This window comes from Podarcis raffonei, chromosome 17 (assembly GCF_027172205.1).
Source record: "Podarcis raffonei isolate rPodRaf1 chromosome 17, rPodRaf1.pri, whole genome shotgun sequence".
Taxonomy (NCBI): domain Eukaryota; kingdom Metazoa; phylum Chordata; class Lepidosauria; order Squamata; family Lacertidae; genus Podarcis; species Podarcis raffonei.
In genome coordinates, this window is record NC_070618.1 from 37,562,955 (window position 1) to 37,579,706 (window position 16,752).

Genomic DNA, 16,752 nt, shown 5'->3' on the forward strand with positions numbered 1-16,752 from the left:
GGGGCATTGTAGTCTCCCTCCCTGTGTGTGCATAAGTGTGCGTAAGAATATATATGCATCCTCTCTACTGTTGCCTCTGGTAAACAAATTTCTTATTAATGTTTTTGCACCGTTAAACAAGTTTTTTAAATGGAGGCAGTGAGGAATATGCAGTGTGAGTATATGCAGACCATGCTGTCGCTCAGCCGTCTGAACAAAAGGAACTCTACCTCTGGCCTGTGAAGAGTCAGCTCTGCTTCGTCAACATTCAGTATCCTCTGACTCCAGCACGGCCAGTGGTCAGGGGTGAAGGGAGCTAAAATCCAACAACAGTGGGAAAACCACACGTTGGCCACCTCTGAGCTAGTTCAACTTCAGCTCTCGCTACTCATGCGGAATGCCTGCTGAGTATAGATCACAGTCTGCTTGCCTTTCACTATTTCCAGGCTGGCTGTGTCTGGCATACCACAGGGGAGGGTGGTGACATTTGTGCCCAGTCCTCTCGTCTAGCACAGTTTGTTCTGAGGGCAGTGATCGTTTGCTGCGGTTGGGTGTCTCAGTTAAAGGTGTTTGATCTTGTGCCAGAGGGAAACAGTGACTTTACTACTACTAAACTGCCCTTCTCACCTGTCAGCTTAAAGAGTCCAATCTACTTTTTCAACTATGGCCCCAAATCCATTTTATGGACCACTTTCCCTTTCATCACCCACCTCACCCTCCCCTGCACTGCCTGGTTGGGTGGACAGTGCTGGAGATGGATTAACAATCAGGCAGAGAATGGAGTAGAGTAGGGCACACCCCCCCACACACACACCTAAACTGAGAGCCCCTTCTGTGTTGTAAGTATTAAGGAGAGGTAAGGAGACGCCTGTTCTGTTCTACGCTTGGTGGGGAGAGGCATGTTCTGCTCCAAAAGTCTTCATGGAATGGTTTGTTTCATTGTTTGATAGGGCAATAAGAATGAGTACTAGCTAATGTTTGCAATCCTACCCGCACTAGGGAGTAGATCTCATTGAAATTCAGTGGGAATTGTTTCTGAGTAAATAGGCATAGGATTACATTGTAAATTTGAGTAATGGTCGGGGTGTGCGTGATGGCAGTTGTAATCTAGCTTTGAAGAGGAAGTTAAATGAAAAAGAGAAGTGGTATCATAGATGCATTCTGGAAATGGTCGGGGTGGGGTTTCAACTAATGAAAATTGTGGGATTAGCAGGACGTTCATAACTGTTCCGCATCTGAGGATGAGGGTTGCCTAAGGGCATCAGATGTATAGAATTCAAATTCAGTCGTCGTAGAGCTCCCGTATCCTTTAATCCATTGCTGGGCATTATCTTTGTCGATTTGCTGGGCTATTTCCATTACTTAGAAGTGGGTGTTGGAGGACGGTTACTTTCCACTCTCGAAATAACTTCTTTGTGGTCAGGTGTCGTGTTTTTCTCTCCTCCTTGCATATCCCATGTCAGCCCAGATAGAGCTGCTCTTCCAAGATGTCTGCATCAATTTTACCAACACCTCCACTCAGCAGCCCCGTTGGGTAGCAGAGCTGGAACTTGCTCACCTAAGAGCTTCTTTCTGGGCAATGTCTTTATTAACATAGGCTTCACAGATTAAAAAGAAAAAAGTGTTGGCATGAAGGCCACTTGGTAGAGCCCACCTAGAGTGCCAAGTGCACCCAAAGGTAGGCTGTTGAAGGGGCAGAACTAGCAGGACTGCCATATTGTGCTTTGCTAAGTAGAAGTGGTCGACTAATATTTCCCAACCCCTGCTGATAAAAGAAAAATCCCATATCCTCTAAACTCCTCTACTTCCCGTGAAGGGAGTATGAGATAGGGCTTGAAAGGCAAGATGGGGGGACACTCATGTGTTGGAATAAAAGTATTTGGGGAGATTTTATGAGGACTTTTTGCTCATTTCCCCCCTTTGATATCTTTCTTAGTTCCCACAGCGTTAGAGGTTGTGATGTGTAGATAGCCATTCAAAGGAGCAGGTTGAAATTTGTCAGTTTGGCTTAGGAGTTTCTGTGACTATGTTAACACAAAAACAGTGATTCCATACAAGTATTATATTATTAATTCCATATCAGCATCTGTTTCTACAAATAAATAAAATGTGTAGATTAGCAATTGGGAGTAAATGGCTGAAGGGCACAAGAGGCTCCTGCCAAAAGCACAGGGGAGCTACAAAGGTGAGGAGTTCTTCTCAGGCAAGATATTGCCCAACTCATTTCAGGAGGAATACCTTTGAAAGCGCAGGTCAGGGCTGTGTACACACCATACATTCAAAGCCCCCACACCCCAAATCCTGGTAACTGCAGTTTACCCTTCGCAAAGCATCTTAACAAGCTGCAGTTCTCAGGATTCCTTTACATGCAGCCCAGCCTGGGTGTTAGTGGGCCCAGTTTGCACTTTCAGAGCACTGGACAGCCTCTTAAATGAGGTGAGCTGACTGAAGGTACTGATCAGACTGGCTGACAGCCAACCTGATTCATGTTTTCAAATGTGTCCCTCTGGCCACTGACCCATGGGGTGGGGAATCCAAGCTCCTCACTGATTTTTCTTCTGTAGGTTAATGGTCCCTGATAAGACGTACCTCACCCCTATGCCAAAGAATCATTTGTGTAAGGAGTGAGTCAGTGAGTGGAGCAAGTGTTGGTGACTTAGCATGTTACCAACATGGAATTTGAGGGCTCTTATTGAAATAAGACTTATTTATCTGAAGATAAGCATGCCCACATTAAAAACTCTTGCTTCTCTCCCCATATTCTACACCCACTCCTAAAATCTTGAAGAATGTGGAATATCCCATAATCAGATGATGACCAGTGGATGGTTGATAGGTTGGGGGGGAGTGGCTCATAGTTTTAGAATAGTTCTACAAATCTCTTCATCTTGTACTCCTCACATGCATAGAGCTTTGATGGTCTTTCTCAGTCCCCAGCCTACTACTGCTGAGCTCTTGATTTTTCAATAAACGAAAGCAAAAATATAAACATTTTGTGCAAATACCGGTACATATATTATGCATTTGTAAAAGTTGCAAGAAACCCCATCAGGCTTTTCTTTGGGGGAAGTTATAGAACTGTAATGCTCATTTCTGAGAACTGGACTTCAAGGTGGTGGAGCTTTACCTCAGATGTTCTTTGGAGTGGTATTGCCAGCCCAGGCAATTGGATTGGACGTTATATTGTGGCAATGCCTCCACTAGTTTTTAAAACTAAGAAATGCAAACATAACATGTCTAAGTCTGGCATTTCTTTTTCTTTTGTTGCTTTGCCTAAGATATTGAATCCAAAAATACAGGCTATTCAGCACCTGCTCCCATCATGCACACAGATAAATTATCCACAAATACCTATATATTATCCTTTGAGTCAGGTCAGAGGCAAAAAAAAAAAAAGGAAAGAGAGACTGATAAGTGGAAAGGAATGAAGAGAACTAATTTGAGGGCAAGGTTAATCTAACTTGACAGGGCAGGTGGAATGCAATCCGCTCTGCACACCTGTGCGGGCATGCACATGCCTGCAGTGGCACTGTAGACAGGAAATTTCCATGAGATAAGATCACACTCCGTAATTACCTCCAGTTTACAAAAGAAAAAACACCTTCTCCCTCTGTAACTAGAGACATATATGCCACAACAGTGGAAGATGATTCCGCAATATCAGCAGCATTAACGGACGGAATACAGTGAGACTCACAAATAGCAGATTGGCTTTATTTCTGAAATAATAATAACACTGTGCCTGTCTGGCCACTACAAGCATCTCCTAACATATGAAAAAAATACAAAGGGGGGGGGGCACTTCACTAAGATGTGAAACTGGTTAAATATCAGTCTTTACAGAGGTTGCCAAGCTTTTGGAGCAGGTGGACACATTTGCAAAGTGGAGAAACCTCGCATACAAGGCAGGCTATTGGGGAAGGACCATCGCTCAGTGGTAGAGCATCTGCTTTCCCAAGTTCAATCCCCACTGGCATCTCCAGGTATAGCTGGGAAATAACCCTACCTGGAATCCTGGAGAGCAGCTGCCAGTCAGTGTGGACAGTACTGAGCTAGATGTACCAAGGGTCTGACTCAGTAGAAGGCAACTTTCTATTCTATTGACTACAATGAAGTGATTGTTTCAAGGTTAATTTCAGCAGGGAGAGGGTAGGTGGACACTGGGCTCCAGAGAAGGCCTGGGTGGTCGTAGAGGAGTACTGGGAGGGGCCAAGTTGGCAACCCTGTAGGTATTTCAAATCTCAGTTTTAAAACTCTTATTCCTCTGGCACAGGTATTTATGTGCAATGCTATTTATTGATGTTGAAACTGTCTCGATTGACTCACTTGTGAATTGAATCGGATCAGAGATGTTTGTTTTTTAATCACAATAGATGGGTTAATTAGCTGATCAATATGCTACAATGTCTGTGACTGAAAAACTTTGTGTTTCAGATTCCAGTATCTTTTGTTCCAGCCCAAGTTTCACCCCTCTGCAGATATCTTTCTGTGCCTTCCTGACAGACAGCTGTAGCAATATCCCAAGGGACATGGCTAATTGTGGTAATAAGATTTTACCTGCCTCAGATCCCAGTGCTGTTACCTTCCTGTTGTTCAATCCATGTGTTAATTAGCTTGCCATGGTAGACAGAATAGGCTTGAACTGGTGAAATGCCAATTCAAATCCTCACAAAGCCATGAAGCTCACTTAGGGCTCAACTACACTTACTTTTGCTATGCACTTTCCAGGCACAGGTCTGGGCTTTCCAGGTCTGCGTCTGAGCAGGGGTTTTTCCTGGCGCTTTCCCTAGGAAAACCAGCATTTCACTGCTGAAGCAGATCAAATGGCAATCCATGGACACATGGCACAAAAGGAAATGTGGATGAGCCCTTAGTGGGCCTTTGATGACCAACCAACTGGAGAACTACAACACATATATAAAGGAGGGCGTTGGCTTTCCCCAAGAATCCTGGAACTGTAATGGTGGCGGGAACTGTAGCTCTGGGAGGGGCACATTACTGTCCCCAGGATTCTTCAGAGGGAGCCATGTGATTTAAATATGCTTTAAATGTATGGGGTGTGTGCAGTCTCAGTATAAGGCAGCTTCCTATGTACCTATGATCTCTCCTTCCTTCTGTTTCAGTCTGGTACTCAGAAATGCTGCTTGTGTGCTATAACTTGAACACCTGCCCCTGGAGCAACTGGGTTACTGCTGCCTGTTCCACTGGACTCTTGGGAGGGTTTGATTTTTTGTTTTTTACAAAATGATTTTTATTGCAATTTAAAATTCCAGGTACACATCAACTTTTTCTTTACATTGACATACATCTTCTACTTTATTCTTCTACACATATTTGCATACTCTAAATAATAATTATTGACTTCCCTCTACCTCTTAACAGCTTCTTCTTCTCTATTTCATTTTCTTTTGTACTGTGTCAAAATCCTACCAACCTTCTCTTTATATATGATTAAATATTTTGTAATTTTGTGAAATTTACTCTAGGCACATCCAAGCTTTGATTTGGGAACCATGTTTACACATATAATTTTTAAAACAATCCCATTCTTTTTTTATCCTTAAGCTCGAGTGATATAACAATATCACCAAGTGTTCCATGCTGCCCATATTTCCAGTGCAATTGGCACACTCAGAGTGAAGGGGCAAGAACAGAGGGGGCTCAGGAAACGAAGCAAACTTTTAAAGCAGGGCTGAGTTATATTCCCATTTTGTTCAAGTGTTTTGAAATAACCATGCCCATTTGCTCCCAAAGAGTTGTATCACTTGCTAGAGGAGCCTGCTTCATCTTTGATTGTTAAGAAGAAAAGATTTTACGGAGAAAAAGGCAGCCCAATTTATTAGAATGGAACACTTCCCCATGAAGAAAGGCTATATAGATTACAGGTGTACTTTGGATCCTGAACGCCTTGCAAGTTTAACGTTTTTGCTCCCGAACGCCACAAACCTGGAAGTGAGTGTTCCGGTTTGTGAATGTTATTTGGAACCTGAATGTCTGACATGGCTTCCTGCAGCCAATCGGAAGCCATGCCTTGGTTTCTGAACATTCTGGAAGTCGAACGGACTTCTGGAACAGATTCCGTTGGACTTCCGAGTTACCACTGTAGTACCTTTTGGTTTATGAAAAAGGTAAGTAAGAGGGGTTGGGATGGATGATAACAGCATGACAATCATAGAACTGTAGAGTTGGAAGGGACCCCAAGAGTCATCTACTATAACCCCCTGCAATGCAGTAATAAAAAAGCCTTACCGGATCATGCTAATGCCTTATCTAACACAACATTCTGTTTCCAACAGCCACTACATTCATGCCTATGGGAAGTCCGCAGGCAGGCTATGAGTACAATAGCCTGCTGACAACGCTAAAGTTGGTATTATTAATTAATTTCCCTGCCTTTTTCCCTGATGGGACTCATGCATGAAAACTTTAAAAAGAAGCACCTGCCTAGCCAGCAAAAAGAGCAGATGGCTTGTAAAGGCAAAATTATAGATATGATATGCTTTCACAAATCAGAACCACCAGTTTTGTAGGCAAGTGCACAGGCGAGTCCACTGAATGTGCTCTGGTGTGTGTGTCAGGGACCCCTTTGTATTTTTTTGTTTTTTGGAAGGAAAAAAAAACAAAACTCAACATTTTGCTCTCTCCATAACAGAGGAAAGAAAGTGAGGACCAACCTACTGAAGTTCATCCTTAGTTGAAAGAAGGCTTAAAGAAAAGAAGGTTAAGAAATTATACGTGTTTATATGTTTGTTTGTTTCTGTATTGTTTTGTATTGTCTTTTAATATGTGTTGGAAAATTAATAAAAATTTATTAAAAAAAAAAAAGAAGTTCATCCTTAGTGTTTTATAGACACATGACAGACACATGATGTAAAGGAGTGTCAGCTTGGCCCTGCGACTGTGGGTGCCCGCAGTGCCCATGGTCCTGGCACTGAAATCTGTGGGTCCCCAGCCCCTTTCACGGGGAATTTTATGGGTGCTTCCAGGGCCCCAGGAAGTTGGCATCTCTGTGAGTGAGCCTGCCCAGAGAGAGAGCGACACAGCGACATTTTCTAGCCCGGGCCTCCGATTCCAAAGGGGGCCTCGGTCAGCATATTTATCTATATTTTCCATTTTGTCTTTCTATGCAGATACGGTTCAAGGCTTGAAATAAAATTATTTGTCAGCATAACTTCTGTGAAAATTATTTATATACTTACTTATTTATAAGACTTCAGTTATCCCCAGGGTAAAAGGGGGGGGGCCACATGATCTACCTGGCTCGGGCCTCTGCCTGGCTCTGCAAGGCCCTGGCGGCACAACTACTGTGTTTATTTCAAAGCACTTCAGCGAAGGAAAGCTTCGAGTCCGCCTGGATTTCGGCCTTTTATCTTGCCTCCTGTTCATTTCTACTGATTTCGCCCCGCGCTTGGCAGATTTTAAGCGCCGCAATGTACAATCTGGAATCAGTTAATCAAATAATTAATTTCATAAAATTTACACACCTCAAAAACCCTCAAAGCGGTTTACAAAAAGATAAAACAACAGAATCGGGGGGGAAACTCACAACCCTGCTTCAAAACATACACAAGTTAAAATACCGAAAATGAAAATAAAATTACCTTCGCTTTCTAAGCATCTTATTAAAGTCTCTCAGGCTGCGGCCCCGAGTCTCCCTTATTCCCGCTCTACCCCACCTCCACTCTATGGTTAATCACTCCCGGGCACGTGAGCCTTTGCATCATAGAGTTTCATATGACGTGAAAGAGGTTGGGTTTCGCCGCGCCCGCCGCCTTCCGGTCTCTCGGGTGTTGCCCTCCTCCTGCAGACTCAACTTCCGCCTCTCTGGCCGCTTTCTCTCTCTGGCAGCTTCACTGCGCGTGCGGCCCCCGTCGAGATGAGAGGCCTCCGCGTCTTTCTTTCGCCTACGTAGCTTCCCTTCGCCGCGCCGCTCTGTCTTCCGGACAGCTTCTTCCGCGCGTGTCTATGGTTCAGTTAAAGGGGCCGCTTCTGGCTTTCCGAGCTGCGGGGTCCCGAGATGCTGCTTACGGTGAAGGCGCTCCAGGGCCGGGAATGCAGCCTCCAGGTATCCCTCCTCCTGCTGCTCCCGGGCGGTGGGATGCTGAGTCAGGGGCCGAGGCCCGAGCGGGGTGTGGGCTGTTGCCTGGGTGGAGCCCCGAGGAGCCACCGGGAGGAAGGAGGCCGAGGGCGGCAGGAGCGGGTGGGGGGTCGGAGGGCGGCGAGGGGTCCCTTCCAGGATGAAGAGAGCGCAGCACAGGTTCTATTTTCTGAGAATCTTCCGGAAAAACAATCTCTCAAAGGACCTGCTGGTGGCATTTCACCATTGTACACTGTGGAGAGGAGTGTCTTAACTTATGGTCTGTGTGTGTGGTTTGGGAGCTGCACAGTCAGGGGAAAAACAATGCTGTCCAGGGTTGTAAACACTGCGGAGAGAATAATTGGGCGCACTCTTCCCACCTTGGATCAAATCTACGCTTCCAGGTGTCATAAGAAAGCTGCAGAGATAGTGCAGGACAGTGTGCACCCCAGAAATGATCTCTTTCAGCTTCTGCCCTTCTAGAAGAAGGTACAGGGTTATAAAGAATAGGACTGGCTGCCTGAGAAACAGTTTCTATTCAAATGCGATTTTGGTTTTAAACGCAGTGTAAGGCAGTCTCCAAAGGAGTGTATTGCATTTAATTATGGGGTATCAGTTTTTTTAGGGACGCGGGTGGCGCTGTGGGTTAAACCACAGAGCCTAGGACTTGCTGATCAGAAGGTCGGCGGTTCGAATCCCCGCGACAGGGTGAGCTCCCGTTGCTCGGTCCCTGCTCCTGCCAACCTAGCAGTTCAAAAGCACGTCAAAGTGCAAGTAGATAAATAGGTACAGCTCCGGCGGGAAGGTAAACGGCGTTTCCGTGCGCTGCTCTGGTTCGCCGGAAGCGGCTTAGTCATGCTGGCCACATGACCCGGAAGCTGTAAGCCGGTTCCCTCGGCCAATAAAGCGAGATGAGCGCCACAAGCCCAGAGTCGGCCACGACTGGACCTAATGGTCAGGGGCCCCTTTACCTTTATCAGAGTTTTTAGGGGGCTAACAAGGCTGGGATAGCTGGGATAGCAGGCTTGTTGGGTTTTGAATGTTTGATGTAGATTTTTTCAATTTTGTTGTTCTGTATGGGACAATGGCAATAAAGATTATCGTATCATATAGATGGCTGTGAAGGGATCTCATGCACTCTGGGGGTGGGGGGCTCCTGGGCAGATCTGACACCTCCCGGCCTTCAGCTGTTTCTCCTGCCGCCTTTTTCTTCCTCTGTTTACGAAGTCGAATTCAGCTCTGCTGCTGGAATATTTATTTTCATAGAGTCATAGAACGGTAGAGTTGGAAGGGACCCCGAGGGTCGTCTCGTTCCTTTCAGTCTCCTCTTCTCCAGGCTGAACACACCCAGCTCCTTCAACCGTTCCTCATAAGGCTTGGTTTCCAGACCCTTGAGCCTCTTGGTCTCCCCCCTCTGCGCATGTTCCAGCTTGTCAAATATCCTTCTTAAATTATGCTGCACAGAACTGGGCACAGTATTCCTGGTGTGGTCTGACCAAGGCAAAATAGAGTGGTGGTATTGCTTCATTTCATAAAATGTGTACACAGCTTGGTTGTAAAAGAGAAACAAACAAAAAAACCTCAGAAACACAAAACGGCAGAATCAAGTTAAAATGCTAAAACAGATTAAAAGTGGCATCAAGTTCTACGTATCTGGGTGGGGTAGGCTTGTCTAAACAGCCTGTACCTATTTGAGATCAAGCAGGAACCCTCACTGTACCAAAAGGAGTACAGTGAGGGCTCCTGCTTGATCTCAATAGGCAGGGAGTTCCAAAGTGCAGGCGTGGGCATGCTAAACAGCCAAGTTCTTACAAATGTGGAATGGGTACGGCACCTGTAGTAGTGCCAATTGTATCCATTGGATGAGTTGATTAGGGTAACGCGATCTTATAGGTAAACTGGTCCTAAGTTCTTAAGGGCTTTATAGTGTCTGCTATCACTAGGGCTCACACCCAGGATCTGGATAGAGGAAGGTAAGTGTTTCTAACCATGCATTCTGTGCCTTCCCTTCGCAGGAAAGTAACCACATGCCTTCGGGTCAGGGTTAAGGGCTCTTATTACTAGGTTGGGGTACCTGTGGAAGTTGGGAGCCCAGCAACATCTGGAGGGTCAGAGGTTCCCCATCCCTGATTTAGCACATTTATACCCCACATTTCTTCCATAACGCTCAAAGCAGACCAGACCCAAACCACCTCAGCTTCAGCAAGTGGTTGCATCATGTGGGGGGGTTGTTGTACTCGTGTTCTGTTTGCAAACTTCCCACAGGCGTCTGGTTAGTCACATTGGAAACAGAATGCCGGACTAGATGGTTTTTCATCCGACCCAGCAAGGTTCCTCTTGTGCTTTTATATCCCCTCAGATTGTACCTTGAAAAAAGATTACTTCCTTCCAAGGTTGGAACATCCAGTAATGTTAGAAGTACATAAAAAATGTATTTCATTTTTCATAAATCTCAAGTGATTTAGCAGTAAAAAAATCAACAACTAAGACAGTTTCTCATATAAGAGCAAAACAATCTCCACTTAAAAGAACTGTTGAAAAATCAGAAGGTCTTCAGCAACACCAAAAAGACAATAGAGATGGTGTCTGTCTGATATGCAGTGGGAGGGAGTTCCAAAGGATAGATGCTGCCACACTAAGAACTCAATTCCTACATTGTATGGAACAGACCTCTTGCTGAGATAAGTGTTTGCAAGAGGCCCTCTCCTACCGAGTGCAGTAGTTCGTTGGCTATATAAAGGGTGAGACCATGTTTTAGGACCAAGCTGTATAGAAGGCTTTGAGCACCAGGACCAACACATTGAACTTAATGTGCGTTGCTCTTCCTAAGCATTGCACACGCATGAACATGGTCGTTCTTATAACAATTGCGTAAGGCATCCCTGTATTTATAAAGATATCAATAAATGATAATAGTATTGTCATGTTACAGCTGGGGGAACAGACTTTCAGTGGTTTCAAGGGAAAAGAGAGATTTTAACTATGAATTTCCAGTTCATACCTTGTACAGTCAAACCTTGGCTCCCATTTTGGAACGTTACGGCTTCCAAACACCGAAAACCCAGGAGTAAATGCTCCAGTTTTCAAACGTTTTTCGGAAGCCGAATGTCTCACACGGCTTCCGCTTGAGTGCAGGAAGCTACTGCAACCAGTCAGAAGCAGCACCTCAGTTGTCAAACATTTCGGAAGCCGAATGGACTTCCGGAACAGATTACTTTCACCAGTGAGGTTTGACTGTATTTTCTACCTTCAAATGATTTCAGCATTTTCATGCCTGGGAGAAAAAGGGGCCAACACTAATTTAAGTTGAAAAACACTATATGCATACTTAGTAATATTATTTAACAACTACCTGAAAAGCAGAAAATATTCATGATGTGAAAAGCTGCACTTACTGATCTTCTCCCTTTCACAGGAGCTTTGCCAGAAGGAGGAAGAAAAAAATGCCAGCCATAAATAGAACAAAATTATTTCCTGTGGACCAATTTGTCAATGTGGCAAGCTTCTTAGAGCAACTGGAGGGGTGGGGGGTGGGAATTCACTCTGAAAAGGACCTGAGATCGGACAGGTACTGTAAGTGTAGGGTATATTACTGAACAAAAGGTTTGATCAGCTTTTCTAGTTCTGTGCTTGACCAGGGCCTATATTCTCCAGCATATGAAAGCCCTTGCTCTGAGCCTGTCAGTTTTGGGGGCCAGCTCCACTTCAGCACATTCTTCCTTCTTAGGTCTCCCCAGATGAACGGATCTCCTCTCTCAAACGCTTGGTCTCCGAGAAGTTGAATGTCCCAGTATCCCAGCAGCGCCTGCTTTTCAAAGGCAAAGCTTTGGCAGGTGGGTGCCAATGGTGGTTTAGTGTGACTGTGTTGGTGGCCCCCTATGTTAAGAGTATTTCAAGGCCAGTCCTATCATTAGGTAGAATAGGCGCCAGGTGAAAACGTTCCTCTCCAGGCCTTTGGCTAAGTGGCATCCGATACCCTCGCTGTGGGTTAAACCACAGAGCCTAGGACTTGGCGATCAGAAGGCCGGCGGTTCGAATCCCCGCAACGGGGTGAGCTCCTGTTGCTCGGTCCCTGCTCCTGCCAACCTAGCAGTTCGAAAGCACGTCAGAGTGCAAGTAGATAAATAGGTACCGCTCCAGCAGGAAGGTAAATGGCGTTTCCGTGCACTGCTCTGGTTTGCCAGAAGCAGCTAAGTCATGCTGGCCACATGACCCGGAAGCTGCACGCCGGCTCCCTCGGCCAGTAAAGCGAAATGAGTGCCGCAACCCCAGAGTCGGTCACGGCTGGACCTAATGGTCAGGGGTCCCTTTACCTTTTACCCTTTTAAATGTGTGATGGGAGGGAGGTGTTATTGGTTTGTTTTTGTTCTTATTTTTATTATATATTTTGTGTTTTTTATATTGCAATGTTATGTTGTAAACTGCTCTGGGATCTGCAGATGAAGGGCGGTATACAAGTTTAATAAATAATAATAATAATGAAGCAGCTGTCTCAGGCAGCTAAGTTTATTGAAAGGGTAGGAAGAAGTTTATTTATTATTATTGTATTTTACTCTCAGAGTGAGGTGTTTGTGGGATTTCCTATCTTGGACCAGACCTGACTGTGTGTGAGGGAAGGAGGATATATTTGGATAGGGATCAATGGGATTGGTTTTGGGGCATGTAAGTGGGGTTGTAAATTGTGGAGGGAGGAACATAGTAGCATAAATGGAGTAGAGATTGCTTGTGTGGAAGAGTATAAGAATGACCTGTATGTACTGCTACCTACAAAAATTGCTACCTACAAATGGAGCTTGATAACTTCCTTTCATTTCCCTAATGTCTTCCCGAAGCATCCCAGCTATAGCTCTGATTTGTGCTGTTTTTTTGTCTAAGCCTTTTCAAATCTCATTTGCCCTTATTTCATTTTAGACTCATGGCAGTGAGATTTGTGACATGTTTCATAGAAAAGAATAGTCTGTTAAGATTTGCCAATGTGCCCGCAAAAAACCCTGCTATGTCACTGTGGGGACTGGATGTTCTGTGACAATATGAAATAACCTGGTTTTCATAAGCCAAAACACAGATTTATTTTGCAGCAGATATTAAGAATCTCTAATCTTTGCCTTTATGGGGGGCATATATTTTCTGCTCTGAACTCACAGCAAATGATGTTTTGACTTTGAATGCAAATGGAGATGTGACTAGGATTGTGGAAAATTTAGCACTCTAGATGAACAACTCCCATAATAATAATGATATTAATTTATTCCATACCCTGCTCATCTAACTGGGTTTCCCCATCCATTCTGGGCAGCTTCCAGCTTAATAAAAGCACAGCAAAAACATCAGACAATAAAAACTTCCTGATACAGGGCTGCCTTCAGATGTCTTCAGAAAGTTGTGTAGTAGCTTATCTGTTTGACATCTGATGGAAGGGCGTTCCACAGGGTGGGTGCCACTACCAAGAAGGCCCTGTGCCTAGTTCCCTGTAACTTCACTTCTTGCAGCGGGGGGGACGGACACTCCTGATCATTGGCTATGCCTGCTTGGGGTTGTTGGGAGTTGTAGTTCAGCAGCAGGGGTGCCAACTTGAATAAAATATTGGGGTGGGGGGAGCTAAGCCCCACCCCACATAACTGATCACATGACACAACACACACACACACACACACCATTTGAATGACAATGCCCATGAACTTTGTGGGGGCGCCAGGCCCCTCAATTATTTTATAGAGGGAGCTGAAAGAACCTCGGCCCCTAAAAGTTGGCTCCCACATTCAGCAGCATCAGGAAAAACAGAGGTTCGCCACACCTGCACTAGCTGGATGCTTTGTCCTTTAGTTTTCTGTAGTAAATTGTATCCTTCCAGTCCGTGCAAAGCTATGGCTGGTGTGAGACCATAGCTTTGTGGCCCTGTGGAAGTTCTGGTTGCTAGAGTGAGGCCTCTTACTGGCTGGCACCTGGCTTTTCAGCAGCTTGTGCTTCCTTCCCAGATGAACACCGTCTCTCTGATTACTCTATTGGACCCGAGTCAAAACTGAACCTCGTGATCAAGCCGCCAGAGAAGGCATCGCCTGAGGAACCTGGCCGCAGAGCTGGACCCCCACAGAACCCTGTCATCTGGCACACACTGGCCCAAGTCCTAGGCAGGCATTTCAGCGTAGCTGATGCTGAGAAGGTGTTGGAGCAACTGCAAAAGGTAACTTTCTAACAGGAGTGTCAGGGCCGTCTTAAGCATATCTGGCGCCGTGGTGCAAAGCTCCCTCCTGTCGTCCCCCCCCCCCCCCCATTTCCCAGAGTTTTTTAGGGAGGACGGCAGGGCTGGAGGAGACGGGCAGCTGCTGGAGGGCGGCTCCTCCAACGGGGAAGAGGCGGAGGCTGGGTGTGGCTCCTCCCAGCTCAGCTGGCCGCTTCGTGCCGTGGTGGCCATGGCAGACAAAGGCTCTGTGCGTGGTGCTGCTTCGGCGCGGCATGGCGGCGGCGGGCGAGGGCGGCAAGCTGATGCCGGGAGGCGCACGTCCCTGGCGCCCTCTAGAACTTGGCACCCTGCGCCACTAGCCTCTATGCGTAAGACTGAAGAGTGTAGGTGGGAATCCCCTCAGGTTTGGCTTATTGGTTCCTCTGACACTTGTGCAGCCTGATCCTAAGTGCCTTTAAAGGTAAAGGGTAAAGGGACCCCTGACCATTAGGTCCAGTCGTGACTGACTCTGGGGTTGCGGCGCTCATCTCGCTTTATTGGCCGAGGGAGCCGGTGTACAGCTTCCGGGTCATGTGGCCAGCAGGACTAAGTCGCTTCTGGCGAACCAGAACAGCACACGGAAACGCCGTTTACCTTCCCGCCGGAGCGGTACCCATTTATCTACTTGCACTTTGACGTGCTTTCGAACTGCTAGGTTGGCAGGAGCTGGGACTGAGCAATGGGAGCTCACCCCGTCGTGGGGATTCAAACCGCCGACCTTCTGATCGGCAAGTCCTAGGCTCTGAGGTTTAACCCACAGCGCCACCCGCATCCTTTAAGTGCCTTTACTTGGAGGTAATTCCTTCCGAGTTCAGTGAGGCTTACAGTGCAATCTTAACTATGTGCCATGGAGGGGGGCAGGAATCTCATTAAACTCAGTGGGCTTACACCCAGGCAAGTGGGGTTAGGACTGCAGCCTTGATCTTGACTGAGTGTGCTTGTGTTTGCAGTTTCAGCCTGCAAAACATTATTGCTGTCTTTATCTTATTCAGGCTGCAGTTCTGTACCCAGTTATCTGGGAGTAAGTCGCATTAAACTCAGTGGGATTTACTTCTGAGAAGACATATATAAGCTGTCGTGCTGCCGGTGTCCCAGCAGCTCCTTGGGAATAACCTGCTTTTATTTGATGGCAGCGGGAGCTGAGAATGAGCCAGGCACCTGGTTCACTCGCACACATGCATCAAGTGTGTATGAATCAGACTCCAATGACTTGCCCAAGATCACCCAATAAGCAGGATTTTTAGCTTTTGTCTCCCACATCAAAATCTGCCACTGTATTTTAAAAGATTGCATTGGCTAACCTCCTGCAAATCTACACACACAGCAGTTTCTCATTGGGACCCTTTTAACTACAAAATGTCTGACTACCTAGCAGGTGTGCTTCTGAACGCTGTGTTCAATTCTCTCTTTCTTTCTCTCTCTCCTCTCCCCCCCCCCATCCCAGGATTATGAGCGGAGCCTTCGATTACTGAGCTTGGATGACATTGAGCGCTTGGCCACACGCTTGCTTCACCCTGAGGTGGCTGAAGCTGTAGAAATGGGCTTTCTGGATTAGCTGGTGAACTTGGGGACTGAGCCTGCCTTTTTGGACAGAGAGCCCCTGGGCAGGGCCCAGCTTGGGGCTTAATGGGGGCCATCCCTCTGGACTGCTGTTAAAGGGGCACAGAGCATCTGTAGCCACTCCCCGTCCATTAAAGGTGGTGATGGCTGAGGCTGATCTACTCTGTCTGGTGTGTTCGTCCGAAGTGGGGGAATGACTCTTGGGGAAAGATTGCTTGCCCAGTGCTGAGAGATGCAGCTGCCATTGGGGTTGGGTGCTGCTGTGTTTAATAATATGGGGAGTTTCTTTTTCATCACCTAAGCCTGGTTGCATCTAATAGATTCATATTTATTGTTGTATCCAAAGGCCATCCTAAAAATAAAGTTTACCAAAATTTTCAGACAGAAAATCAAATCTGAATAACCCAAATTTAAAATACAAGTTTTGAAAACTTGCTTTCATGTGTGTGTGTGTGTGTGGAGAGAGAGAGAGAGAGAGAGAGAGAGAGAGAGAGAGAGAGAGAGAGAGAGAGAAGCAGACTTGCATTGTGCTGTGAGCAGAACGATTTGCCTTTTTGCCAGTGGAACATCCACTGAATCCAATATATGCTCATTGGAGGAGGAAAAATGCACAGCCCAACACAAAACCAGGAAATCAACAGGAGATGCTTACAGCATTCCTGGACACCCTACTAAAAACCATTAACCAGGGACTGTGCTGGCACTGCCGCCTGTATAATGCTTACCAGAGCATAAAGACAGCCAATGGAATCACCAAGGTGCAGACATGTTCTCATCACACAGCCCTCCATCACTGCACACATAATGTCAACAGTAATGCCAGTGTGCCCACTTTCCATCAGTTCCTGTAGCACAAACAGCAGTGGCCCCAGCAGCACTAGTCCCTGGGCATTCCTATAATCGGAGGTTTTAATAT

At 46.1% G+C, this 16,752-nt stretch overlaps 1 protein-coding gene and 1 long non-coding RNA gene across 2 annotated transcripts in view; one reads left to right on the forward strand and one right to left on the reverse strand.

The window, feature by feature from the left end:
• The window catches only part of LOC128405447 (uncharacterized), a 17,411-nt gene extending 9,785 nt beyond the window's left edge, over positions 1–7,626 (reverse strand). The window contains exon 1 of the long non-coding RNA XR_008328308.1: positions 7,581–7,626. This is a non-coding gene — a long non-coding RNA (uncharacterized LOC128405447). The remainder of the gene's footprint in view (positions 1–7,580) is intronic.
• Positions 7,627–7,835: 209 nt separating this feature from the next.
• UBL4A (ubiquitin like 4A) lies at positions 7,836–16,216 on the forward strand. Its single transcript, XM_053372106.1, has 4 exons — positions 7,836–8,044; positions 11,784–11,889; positions 14,032–14,237; positions 15,721–16,216. The coding sequence occupies exons 1-4, from the start codon at positions 7,997–7,999 to the stop codon at positions 15,829–15,831; spliced, it is 471 nt and encodes a 156-aa protein (XP_053228081.1). The 5' UTR covers positions 7,836–7,996; the 3' UTR covers positions 15,832–16,216.
• Positions 16,217–16,752: the final 536 nt, after the last annotated feature.